This window comes from Lipotes vexillifer, unplaced genomic scaffold (genome assembly GCF_000442215.2).
Source record: "Lipotes vexillifer unplaced genomic scaffold, Lipotes_vexillifer_v1.1 scaffold1447, whole genome shotgun sequence".
Taxonomy (NCBI): domain Eukaryota; kingdom Metazoa; phylum Chordata; class Mammalia; order Artiodactyla; family Lipotidae; genus Lipotes; species Lipotes vexillifer.
Window position 1 is genome coordinate 480,324 of NW_006789773.1, and position 12,651 is coordinate 492,974.

A 12,651-nucleotide genomic window follows, 5' to 3' on the forward strand; every position below is an offset into this window, starting at 1 on the left:
GCGTCGTGCCAGAAGCATGTTACTGGAAGGCTCGGTGTGTGCCAGGCACTGTGGTAGGTGCTGGGGCAAACACAAAGCATAATTATATTCTGTGCCGGCTTCCGGAGCCCGGGGCCTTGTAAATCACGGAGAAAAGGATCAAATGCTCCCCACATTAAGAGATTATCACACTGCTATTGCCAGCACTGTGTTCATTTGTGCCCAAGCGGGCACCATTCTCTGCCGCTCTGACCGGAATCTCCCAACAGCAGGAGTCAGCATCCCCTCTCTCCTCTGCACCTCCCCCCAGGCTCCCAGTTCAAGGCTCCATACTCTATAGTCCCCCAGTTAACGGCATTCCCAACCTGCCTTCAGGGCTCTCGTTACACGACATAAAGAAGGGCCATTTGTATGGCAGCCCTTTGGCTCTTGGCTTCCACTGGAGCGAAGAGGAAGAAAGAAGCAAAACACCAGGAGAACAACTGCCCTGGCACCTGACAGCTGCAGAGAGAGGCCCAGCTTAATACCATGTCTCCCTAGGTCTTGGGAGAGGTCAGAGAAACAGGTGCATCTGCATTCCAGAACTGAATGAAGTCCTACTATCGGTGGGAGGGGAGTCAGCCCCCAGCTCCATGCCCAACATATCTCTCTCCAGCGCAGCGTGGAAGGCATTCCTTTTACAACTCCTGATTTCCCAATTTTAGAAAACACACTAATTCCCTTTCAGTGATGTGCTCAAGTAACTTGTTTTTAAATAAGTAGGGATCAATGTTGCATTGTTCATTTGTTTACTGTCTTTCTCCCCTCTCTAGGATGTAAGCTCTCTAGGGCAGGAACTATTTTGTTCACTATTGGTTCTGGTGTCTAGAACAGTACCTGGCACGTAATATGTGTTCAGTAAATATTGGCTGGATTAAGTAGGAGGGAAAAAGGGTAGAAGGAAGGGTGCATCTATCACAAAATCCTTCTCTCCTGCAAGAGGAACAACTGTTGTCCTGACCTGGAATCAGAAGACTAGGAAAAATGTACTGTGTTACCATGGCAACCACAGCTCCAAAAATAAAAATAGCCTTCAAAGCTGCCACAGGTCTTTGGTGGGAAAAGGCTAACCACTATTTGTAGACTGTACCTGGGCCCCAGGTTGACTACAAGCCAAAATATTGCCCCCAATGTGCTCTTGCTCTCTGGAGCCTCGTTTTGGGAGAGGTCACCCACTCTTCACCTGGTGATGCCAAAGTTGTCTCCCCAAATAGAGAACACCCTTAGAAGAGCAGCCATGTCTGGTCTCTGGGCACTTGCAGTCTGAGGGAAGACACAGTACAAAGGAAAAACCATGAAAGAAACCAAAGGACTTAAAACAGACAAACAATACATAGTAATCCAGATCTACATAAATGGCCCACGAGGGCATAATTATTCAACTTCAAGAGGGCTTCCTGCTTTGTAAAATGATGTCCAATAGAATTCCATGAAAATCAAATTTCCTTAGAGTCCTTCATCCATTTGATTATTTATTCACTCCCTAAGTATATGTTTACTACATTCCACGCAAAGAGCTTAACAAGCACTGAATAAAACAAACACTGAACACAATTAACTCTGCCCTCACAACTTCTGATCCAGTGAAAGATACAATGTGATCAAGTAGTCACAACTTAAGAACACAGATGTAATAAATACGTGAGTCAGGAAATACTTGCTGGAGGGACAATAACTAAGGTAAGATCCGAAGGAGAAGAAGGGCAGGGTGGCCAAGGGGTCAGTGTTACAAGAGGGGAATTCCACACAGAGGAACAATGCCTGTGAAGACCTAGAAATAAAAGGAAGCATCCGAGAGCTTCCCTGGTGGCGCAATGGTTGGGAGTCCCTGACGATGCAGGGGACACGGGTTCGCGTCCCGGTCCGGGAGGATCCCACATGCCACGGAGCGGCTGGGCCCGTGAGCCATGGCCGCTGAGCCTGCACGTCCGGAGCCTGTGCTCCGCCAACGGGAGAGGCCACGACAGTGAGAGGCCCGCGTACCGCAAAAAAAAAAAAAAAAAGGAAGCATCCACCCAAGGCACTGAACGGTAACTCTGGCTGCAGGGTGAGCAGCATCAGGGAGACCAGTTAGGAGGATGCTTGAATAACATATGTGAGAGATGGTGGTGGCTCAGGGAGCCGAGATGGTGGTGGAGATGAGAAGACAGACTTCCTCCAAAGGAAGGAAACCATGCAAAGCTGAAGGGTACCAACCCTCACCTCAAGGAACAGAGTGAGAAGAACTGGTTTGGAGGGAAAGGTGAAGAGTTAAGTTATGGACTGTTCTGAAGAACATTCCAATGGAAATGCCCATCAGCCAGTTGGAGAGATGGGCTGAAGCCTCAGGAAAGAGATGAGGTCTGAGATGTAAGTGTGAGAATCATCACCATGCAGGAATAATTAAATTCAAGAGAGTGAATAAAACAGTCCAAGGACAGTACGTAGATTTAGGAGAAGGAAAGGGGGTGGGGTGAGGGAGAGGGAGGGGAGACGGAGGAGAAATAAGCCTGGATTCAGAACCTTAAGCAGACCAACACTGAAGAGACAGACAGCCAAGAGCAGCCCACAAATCAGAAACTCATTTTCACCACATATCAATATATCAGAAAAGTGACATCTCATCAAAGAAACAACAAACCACTGTTCAGCTTATACTAACCAGAGTAGCAGACTCAGAAGCCTCACAGATCACCAAAGAAATCTCAGTTTTATTAACTAATCATAACATGAGCATAATTCTTCAGACACATCTACTGAATTCTGTCTTACAAGATGAAGAAGAAATGTATACTCTCCATTTTACCAAGGAGAAAGACACTGAGGCCCAGAGAGACTAAGTAACCTGCCCAGGACCACACAGCAAAAAATAAATAAATAAATAACAGAACCAGAGCCTCTACCTCCGATGCTGCCTCAGACAGCCCCCTGGACTATTTGTAGACTGTAGTCGTCCTAGGACAACCATCACCCTGCCCCTAACAATGGATGAGGCCTGTCTGAGCTTCCTGGGTTCGCTGATGAAGATATGGCTCAATCCTGAGCCAAGACAGGCTCCTAGGGACATGGGGTGGGGCAGAATACGATAGTTAGGTTGCAGGAGATCAGTATTCTAGAGCCATCTCTGCCACTGACCAGCTTTGTCCACTGACCTTGGACTTCTCAGTTTGCTCAAAGGTGAAATGACCACACAAATCTCATCTACCATGAAGACTAGATTCTCTGAGCGAGATGCAGACCGGAACTGTAGGTACTAAGGGGTGACAGCTGAGTGAGAGAAAAGTAAGGCTATTCGGGGGTGAAATCTAGGTCCCAGGACCCTCCTCCCATCTCCCTCCCAGCAGATCTTTTCCTCAGACCTTGTTTTTAAATTTTTTTTTTTTTTTTATGTTTTAGTCCAAATTCCATGTTCTACTGAAATTATCTTTTGCACACTAGTCTCCCCCACAGGCTGTGAGCTCCTCAAGGAAGGGCCACTTGTATCCATCTTTGTGCCCCAAGCACCTAGGACTGCACCTGATTCTCTGTAAGTGCCCCAAAACTGTTTGTTGAACTTGAGAATTGCTTCTCCTGAGTTATCCACATTTTCAGCCTAATCTCTCTGGCTGCTAAACAAAAGGCATGTCAACCAATAGAGACATTTTGGGAAGGAGTCCAAGCATGGAGAAGTGTCCCTAAGAACTTTCTGAATGGGCGGGCCACTTCCTGCTCTGCTCACCTCTGAGACTGGCTCTGTCTTCTAATGTGTGTGGTTGCCAATTCCTCCACTGTGTCTGCAGGGCTTCACAGCCTCCACCGGAGAATCAGTGAGCACCAAGTAACTGGTAGCCCAAATCAAGGCTTCTCTTACAATCTGGAAGCAACAGCCCAAATTACTAACAATAAGTCTCTGAAGGAATATTCTCAAAGGATAATGACCTGATAGTCTCTCATCTTCACTGAGGACAAAACAAGAGAGAATGAATTTGAATTATACCATGGGGGATTTCAGTTAGATTTTTAGCAGAACTTTCTCAATAGTAGGACTCAAAAACATATTAAGAAGTAACCAAGAGAGGAGAGGTGGTGCAATCTCTTTCCTGGGGCCTTTTTTTTTTTTTTTTTTTTAATGAGATCTTCACATGTCGAGAAGATGTGCTTCATCGTAGACAGAGAAAACACATGGTATCACCCAAGCTAAGGGCAAACTGTTCTCTGGAGAAGCTCCACCCTGTTCAGAGTAACCTTTATTACTGCCATTCCATCCACTCCCAAGAATACAGAAAGGCCAGGAAGAGCTTCCCAGTGTAATGACCCAGCTGGGAAACAAATGCTTGCCGGGTCAAGGCAGGCTGCTTTGAGGGGTCAGACTGGCACTTACTCCAAGCTTGGGTTACAGAGAACAGGAGAAAGAGGCTAAGAGGCATCTTCTTTGATGAGAGGGCTCGTATCCCCCCCTTTGGAGAAATGTCTCATTCTGATGGTTCCTCCAGAAACAATGCTTCAGAAATCCTTTTATTTTCCTTATTTCACAGACTTACCTGTCCTTAACCTTTTGATTTATGTTCTCCCTTACTTTATACAGGTACAAGGTGCAGAAGAGCTGATGAAAAAGGAAAGTCTCAATTAGAAAGAAACTCTGGGGAATTCCCTGGCAGTCCAGTGGTTAGGACTCCACGCTTCCACGGCAGGGGGCAAGGGTTTGATCCCTGGTCAGGAAACTAAGATCTCACAAGCCACATGGCATGGCCAAAAAAAACCTCTGAATGAGAAAAAATACCAGGGGATAATGTACCAAGCGTGCTACTAATGTTTGGGTCAGCGGATAATGCACCAAGCGTGCTACTAATGTTTGGGTCAGCGGATAATGCACCAAGCGTGCTACTAATGTTTGGGTTGGCGTAGTAAAATGATGAGCTCTTTTCCTTTTCCCTACTGTCCAAAAGTTTTACATCAACTAGTTATTTGATCACACATAGAATATTCATTGACTTTTATCATGTAAAAATTTCTTTTAAGACAAGATGGGGGGACTTCCCTGGTGGCGCAGGGGTTAAGAATCCTCCTGCCAATGCAGGGGCCACAGATTCAATCCCTGGTCCGGGAAGATCCCACGTGCTGCGGAGCAACTAAGCCCTTGAGCCACAACTACTGCGCCCGCGTGCTGCAACTACTGAAGCCCGAGCACCTAGAAGCCCGTGCTCCACAACAAGAGAAGCCACCGCAATGAGAAGCCCGCGCACCGCAACGAAGAGTAGCCTCTGCTCGCGGCAACTAGAGAAAGACTGCACGCAGCAACGAAGACCCAACACGGCCAATAAATACATACATAAATAAAAACAGTAAACTGAGTAAAAAAAAAAAAAAAAAAGACAACAAGCTGGAAAACCCTTGGACTCAAAAAAGTATTGCTACGTATATCCCCATATCCCCTCCCTCTTGCGTCTCCCTCCCACCCTCCCTATCCCACCCCTCTAGGTGGTGTCAAAGCACCGAGCTGATCTCCCTGTGCTACGCAGCTGCTTCAAAAAAAAAAAAAAAAAAAAACTGTATTGCTAAACTAACCGTCCATCATCTTTCTGTATTTTCCTAATTGCTGGAGCAAAGAATACGTGGGTTACCACACTCACCCCTGCCCAAACGGGGCCCCAAGGCAAATCCTTTTTGCATAGTTCCAAAGAAAGTGGAAAAACCAAGTGGGCTGTGGATTATTTTTTTCAGTCCCCTCACTCAGCCCCCTCATTTCCTGACTAAACTCGTGAACCAGAAGCAGCAAGCCCAAAAAACCTCTGTGGTCAGACCATGGAGGAAGGAGGCACCAGGCTGCAAGAAGCTCCAGAGACAAGACAGATAGAAATTAGCCCAGACTTTAGGTCAGAGGCCTGAGTTCCAGACTGTAACCCAGATCTGCCACTGAGACGTGCCTAATCACCCGTTTTCTTTATCTTGTCCACAAAATCAGGGTGGAACAACCAGAGCCAGTTAGAATACGTACAAAGGATGCAGAAGAAAGGGCTTCACAGCATCTGACCCAAAAGATGTATCAGGGCCTCAAATGAAAAAGCCATGGGTGTCCTCCTCTGTCTCCTCTTTACCACTGGTCTTAGCTAAGGAACAGCCACATCTTCCTAGTGATGATTTTGATGAGATTACCCAGACACATGGTCTGAAAACAGGGAAGAATATTTGACACCAGGGCTATCTTCAGGAGGTGGCACCTGGCTGCCCGCAGTGGCATGGAGGCTGGCAGGTGCAGGCCATGGCCTGACATCTCTGTGCCCCAGCTTGAAGCATCTCCATCCTGCCTTCCTTCCACATTTGATTTTCTGTTATGCATCCCTGAAGGAAGCCTCACCATCTCCTCCTAGAGAAGGAAGGTTCCTTAGGCTCCAAAGTCACAGGACAAGAGCTCATAGACCTCCCCCCGCCCCAAAAGGTGTTGAAAAGCATCTCCCTTCACACCAGGTACAGCTGCCCCTTAGCGAGTCACTGCACTGATATGGGCAATGGAGGAAAGAATCCCCAGAGGGCAAGGCCTCCAGGAAAAGCCTGCAGACTTTGTAAAGCTCTTGCACACACAGCAACCAGGCCAGCACTCCTAGGCTCTCAGGCCAGCTTGGCTCTGTATCTGAACGCCTGCTTCGGTGCCCAGCGGCTCACCCACTGGGGTCAAAAAGGAAATCCCCCACCGGCAGCTCAGCCATTCAAGCACCCTAAGGAAAACTCCGGAGTTCCCCTAGAAGCCGGTATCAGTGACCAGCCTAGCAACTGGCCTATAGACGGTACCTGGGAGAAACTAACCAAGCGGGGCAGGGTTATCACCTGTTAACCTGCCCCATGAAAATCCCAGTCTCTCCCCTGACACGGAACTGGCACTTCCTGAGTGCGTAACCACCACGGAAACTCTCAAAATACCAAGTGCCATGGAGGAAACTGGCCAGTGTGAATCAGCCCACGGGGCTTAGATCTACCTTCTCAGTTTCCACAGACTGTTTGAATCTGGAAACCACATCTACAGCCCAAGGTTGGCTGCTTCTCACGGAGCAGTTCACCTACGCCATGTAGCACCAGCCTCACACATCCCCGTGCTGACCTCTGACCTCTGACATCTACAGACTTATCCTCAGTGGCCTTCCCATCCTCCCGACCTCCTTCAGAACCTCCCCTTCCACGTGGATGTGATCTCAAACACGCGAGGGCCAACTATTCCCAGGCCCCGGGGAGATGGTTCAGTGTAGCTGTAAAGAGCGCGGGCTCTGGAATCAAAAGAATGTGATTCAGATCTCACCCTTGCTTCTGTGCGACCAGGAGCAAGTGAATCTCTGAACTTCAGGTTCCTCAGCTGTAAAACCCACCTGGGGGTTTGTTGCGAGGATTAAATGTGTATTTAAGGCGCTTAGCAGAAAGTAAGACGCAGTCCCCGCCCTCAAGGAAATAAGGGTCCGGGAGAGAGGTTTTTCCTAGTTTAACCTTATCCAGCACCAATAACTTATTTAATCTGCTGACAAATCACAGGTCTCCTGTTTGATGCTTTGTGTGAAGGAAGACACGAATTACCTCCCTCCCACACTCGCTGTGCTTCTCCTAGATGTCAGGGTCCACACCGAGCTGATAGGTGTAGCACACATCAGCCTCCTCCCTGGAAACTGAGCTGAAACCGAAAGCAAGACTCCCTCCGAAGGTCAGAGGAAGGAGAGGAAGACTTACGGTAAATATACCAATGATGAATAATCATTATGTGCAAACCCACGTGCCGGCTAGACTGGCACCAGATAGATAACCAGGCTCACCAGGCTGGCAGAATCAGTGAGAGGTGCCACCTGAGGTCAGGTGTGCAGCCGAGCAGAAGTCATGACAGGGTAGATGCGTCACACAGAAGAGGGGACAGAACTGCCACGGGAAAGTGGTGCAAGAGGTAATAATAAGGAGGGCGTCCTGGGGAGACAGAGCAGAGAAGCGCTTCTGTGTCCCCCGTAAAGACAGCCTGCCGTCGGGCAGCCACAGCTACACCCTTGCCCCTTGTCAGCTCTCCTTTCCCCCTCCAGAGAATGATGTCAGGATGCCATCACAGAGACACAAAAGTTGTGTCTCTGTCCAATTCTGACCTCTTGCCATAATCCAGCAGGTGAGAGAGGGACTCTAATCCTCAATTTGGGTTTTGAACAATCACCACAACCAGTTATGGCCAAGGGATTTGGGCAGACACGCAGGTACTAATTCTAAAAGCCTGCCCCATCAACTTCAGACTACGTTATCCGTGGAGCTCAGAGGGCAAGGCGGCCAGCAAAAAATGGTGCCACCTTATGTGAAACAGTGGCTAAGATGACAATTCCCAGCTGTAACAGTAAGTGCTGGAAGAACAGTGCAAGGCTCAGGCCTCTACCTCGCACCTGGTTCACACAGAACAGCAAGAATTCGTTGCATCCAATACCATTCTGAGCATGTCTCTCCTGGGTTCCGGAACCTACAAATGGCTCCCCGTTGAGCTGAATCCTCTTTGCAGACAAAGCACACTGTCCATAGGATCTCAATACATCTTTGTTGACTGACTGACTAATTGAAATTCAAACCCTTCAGCATAAATCATAGTCTGTCGGCCCATCCCCTCACCACCCTCATTTTTCCACATCCCTCATCAAGACCACACTTGGCCATCCATCCCCATCTTCAAGCCAACACACCCAAACTGCCTTCACCAAGAGGCTTCTGGTTCCCCTTCAAAACTCAGCTCTCCACAGAAAGTAAATTCGTGATTGCCTAGGGCTGGGGGCAAGGAGTAGAGGGGGATTGAGGGTGATATAGAAAGGGTATGGGTTTCTTTTCGAGGTCATGAAAATGTTGTAAAATTGACTGTGGTGATAGTTACACATATTTGTGAATATACTAAAAACCATTGAATTATGTACTTTAAAACTGACTGAAGTGCATGGCATGTAAAATTATATCTCAATAAAGCTGTCACACGTCAAAAACCTCAGTTCTGGACTCATGTCCTCCAGGAAATTTTCCCTGATTCATGAATAAGGATAATTTCACTCCAAAGAGGAAAGAAAAAGGAATCATTCACTCAATCGTTATTAATGTACCCATCAATAAACATCTATTGATCGTGACGAAAGGCCAAGTACAGTGCTAGACAGTGAAGATCCAAGGATGAAACAGAGAAAATTGGACTCAGAGTACTGGCCCCCAAGGTCTTCACTAACTTCACCATTTTCTCTATTTCTTTCTTCCCAGGATTAAAGAAAAGAAAGGGGTCTCCTGATTCTCTTTATATCTTCATCTTTGTGCAGTTAAAATCCACAAGCTGAGACCCTCTTGACCCCGTGCCTTCTACCACATCAGACAGAATTGCACCGCAGGCCTCAAAGGGGCTTTTCTCTGTTGCGGAGAGGTAGACCTGGGGTGGGGACAGTGAAGAGGAAGCGCGCTGCGCTGGGCCTGGTGTGCTCATCCCCCTAATCCAAGCCTGAGCTGGGTCACTTTCCAATCATCACATCCAAATCATGTAACGTGTGAGGAGTCCCGGGTGCTGCTCCAGGACACGTGAGTATGTAACCTATACTCTCAAGCACACATCCACTCCATGTGAGCCACTCACAGAATGATGCCAATAATCCTTCCCCCTTGCACAGCAACAGGACGTTTACAAAACAGTTCCACGTCTATCACTTGAGACCCTCCCATTCATCCACAGATGGAGAAGATGAAACAGAGGTGAAGGGAGGTGCCCAAGGTTCCACAGCGGAGAAATGACAGAACTTAACATTTAAACCCACGTCTCCTGACTTAAGTTCCAATTCTCTTCGTGCCCTACTGCCTCTAAATGTCAGTTCCTCCTCAGGGAATCATCTTGGCCATTTACAAGCACCCCTTCACTTGACCGCTTCTTTTCTTTCCAAGAAGCCTTCTATTTCCAAGGCCTAAAAGAGATGGGTTTTTGTTTTGGCCACAGTCGAAACAGAGTCCAACAGGAGGCAGTTTAACAGTGGTTAAGAGTAGAGATCTGAGTCAGACAAACTTGGGTTTGAATCCAGAGGTTGTCTTTTTATACATATATTCTTCTAATCCAGCAAGCCGCCATTGAAAACAACTGCCATCTGGGGGTGTGCTGTGCCATGTGGCTCGTGGGATTTTAGTTCCCCGACAAGGGATCGAACCTGGGCCTTGGCAGTGAGAGTGTGGAGTCCTAACCACTGGACCGCCAGGAAATTCCCCAACTGCCAGTTTTTAAACTACTCCTAGAAAGTGAATTCCTGATTTAAAAGTATGTTTCCTCCTCCAACAAAAATGAAGATTCCACTAAACTTTTTTTTTTTTTTTTTTTTTGCTACACAGCTTGCAGAGATCTTAGTTCCCGGACCAGGAATCGAACCCGTGCCCTTGGCAGTGAAAGCGCAGAGTCCTAACCACTGGACAGCCAGGGAAGCCCCTCCACTGCACCTTTAGCCAGACTCTCTAAACCAAGACAGACTTCCCTAAATCTAACCAAACCCTCCCCTATCCCTTCCCTGGCTACCAGCTTAAGAATCTTCCCCGTATTCTGTCCTCAGTGTACATGGCAGAATCTCAGGATCAAAATGGGGCCTCTTTTAGGGTTTCTCACATTTGAGGGGAAAGCTGACAAACCCGGATGAACTATTTTAGTTCAAGATTAGCTCCCATCAAGCTTGCCCCATTTCCCTCTACTCTCTGGAAAAGGTGACAGGATGATGTAAGAGTACAGAAAGAATTGCTATCCTCAGGTCCCCAAAAAGCCCCAGAACAAAGCTTTACACCTGCGCCTGCAGGGATAACCACATCCAGTCATTACCACCAAAAAAGAGAAAGAAAGCCTGGCAGGCGTAAAACGCTCACCATCTGCGTAACCCAGCCCAATTCCTCAGCATCCCCTCAACGACACATCTCAGCCTGTTCTTATGCCTTCATCTGTACTGTTCCCCTTTCCTGATCTCATGCCCCTGACATTATATTCTTCCTGTTTTCTACTACCTATGTGTACGTGTTGTGGTTTGAGCCTCTTCCTTCCAGAAGTCTTCTTCCTCTCTTTGCCTTACAGTCAGTACCACATGGCACACATAGTATGTGTCTTCCAAAGATTCCATCTCCTCAATACCAGGGAAACTCACATGCCGTGATTTCTTATCCAAGTCTCCTCCCATCCTCCTTCTCAACTTCCACATCCCCACACTCTACCCAGCTCTACCCACCCTCCCTCCCTGCCTCCTGGCCATAGCACCATTAGCTGGTACCAGACTGAACTCACAAGAACATCCAATAAATACCTGTTGAACTGAAATGAATGGAATTGAACAGACTAGGAAGAGGAGTCCCGGGGAAGGTGGCCAATCACTTGCCTGCCCCACGCAAAGGCACAGACCACTGTTTGGAGACAGGGCCCTAGAGCCTGAAGGTAAATGCGGAGGGTCCAAGACATCAGTGCGCCACTGAGGACTGCCCCACTCCTCCACCAGGCAATGGGCTTGGCTCAAACACAACCCCTGGCCGAGGCCGTGTGGAGCTGCCCTATGGTCTTCTACACCAGTCCTCTGCCCAGGGAAAGCAAACTCGCCGACTACTCAGATGCCACGCTTGTCCAGACAAAAAGTAGCTGGCACAAACCACCATGGTGCGGACCAGGCCTAGACGTCTAAGAAATGTGACTCACTCAATGTGAATACTCCGCCACCTCCTCTACACGTGGGGGCCAGGAAAGGCAACCTGGGGTGGCCAACAATAAAATAAAAAACATTGAAATGGAGCTTAGAAACTGAAGTCTGAGTGGAGGAGCCACTTAACCTCTCTCGCCTTCTACGATCCCTGTCTGTACAATGGGACTGACAGGGAGTACCGACCTCAAAGAGGTTTCGTGGGGATTAAATGTGGAGATGGACTGTGGAGTGCTCATCATACTGACCGAGAATGGTAAGGGCTCAATAAACATCAGCTGCTATGGTTGTTACTATTCATGTTGCTGTGAGGATCCAATGGGATGGAACGCAGCATGAAGCCCCGAGTACCCACGTAATGGAAAGTCACCGGCCCCCCGGCCTGGACTGGGGAGATGGGTGACACACGTGGGGAAGCCGTCCACCCTGGCGAAGGGCTCCTGCAATCCTCGGCGAAGCTCCCCGGGGTGACCTGGGCACCCACCCCACCCCACCTCCCCGACGGCTGTGGGGAGGCCGGGGAGGAAAAGGGAAGACGGCTGGGGCGGCACAGGCACGTACCTGCTTTCGCTGCACTCCTTCCGCTCACTCACCCGCAGCCACTTGCGGAGGAGGAAGCGTTTGCGGCGCGGGGAAGCGCTGGGCGTGGAGCAGTTGGACCACGGGGTGTCCTCGTCGCTGGAGGGCGTGATCTCGATGGACGGCAGCTGCAGAAACTCCTTGCCCGGGGCCAAGACGCCGGGCAGGTCCCGGCTCAGCCCGGCCTCCAGGCTCGGCTCCTGCACATTCTTGGTGCGGCGCATCTTGAAGCGCCGGCGGCGGAGCGTGGGGGTCGACGAGCTGGACCAGACCCGGCTGCCCTCGGGCGCGCCCCGCGGCTCGGGCACCTGCAGGGCGGGCGGCTGCAGGCTCTCCATCATGTTGGCCGCCGGCATGGGGCCCGGCGCCTCCGCCCGGCGCCTCGCCGCCCGCCGGGCCCGCTCCCCGCCCCTCGCCCGCGGCGCCC

At 49.3% G+C, this 12,651-nt stretch overlaps 1 protein-coding gene across 1 annotated transcript in view; it reads right to left on the reverse strand.

The window, feature by feature from the left end:
• Window positions 1–12,580, reverse strand: part of GRAMD1B (GRAM domain containing 1B) — a 175,733-nt gene extending 163,153 nt beyond the window's left edge. The window contains exons 1-2 of the mRNA XM_007462807.1: window positions 12,203–12,580; window positions 3,716–3,729 (exon numbers count right to left, since the gene is read on the reverse strand). Coding sequence (XP_007462869.1) covers window positions 3,716–3,729; window positions 12,203–12,580 — 392 coding nt within the window. The remainder of the gene's footprint in view (window positions 1–3,715; window positions 3,730–12,202) is intronic.
• Between the last annotated feature and the right edge of the window lie 71 nt (window positions 12,581–12,651).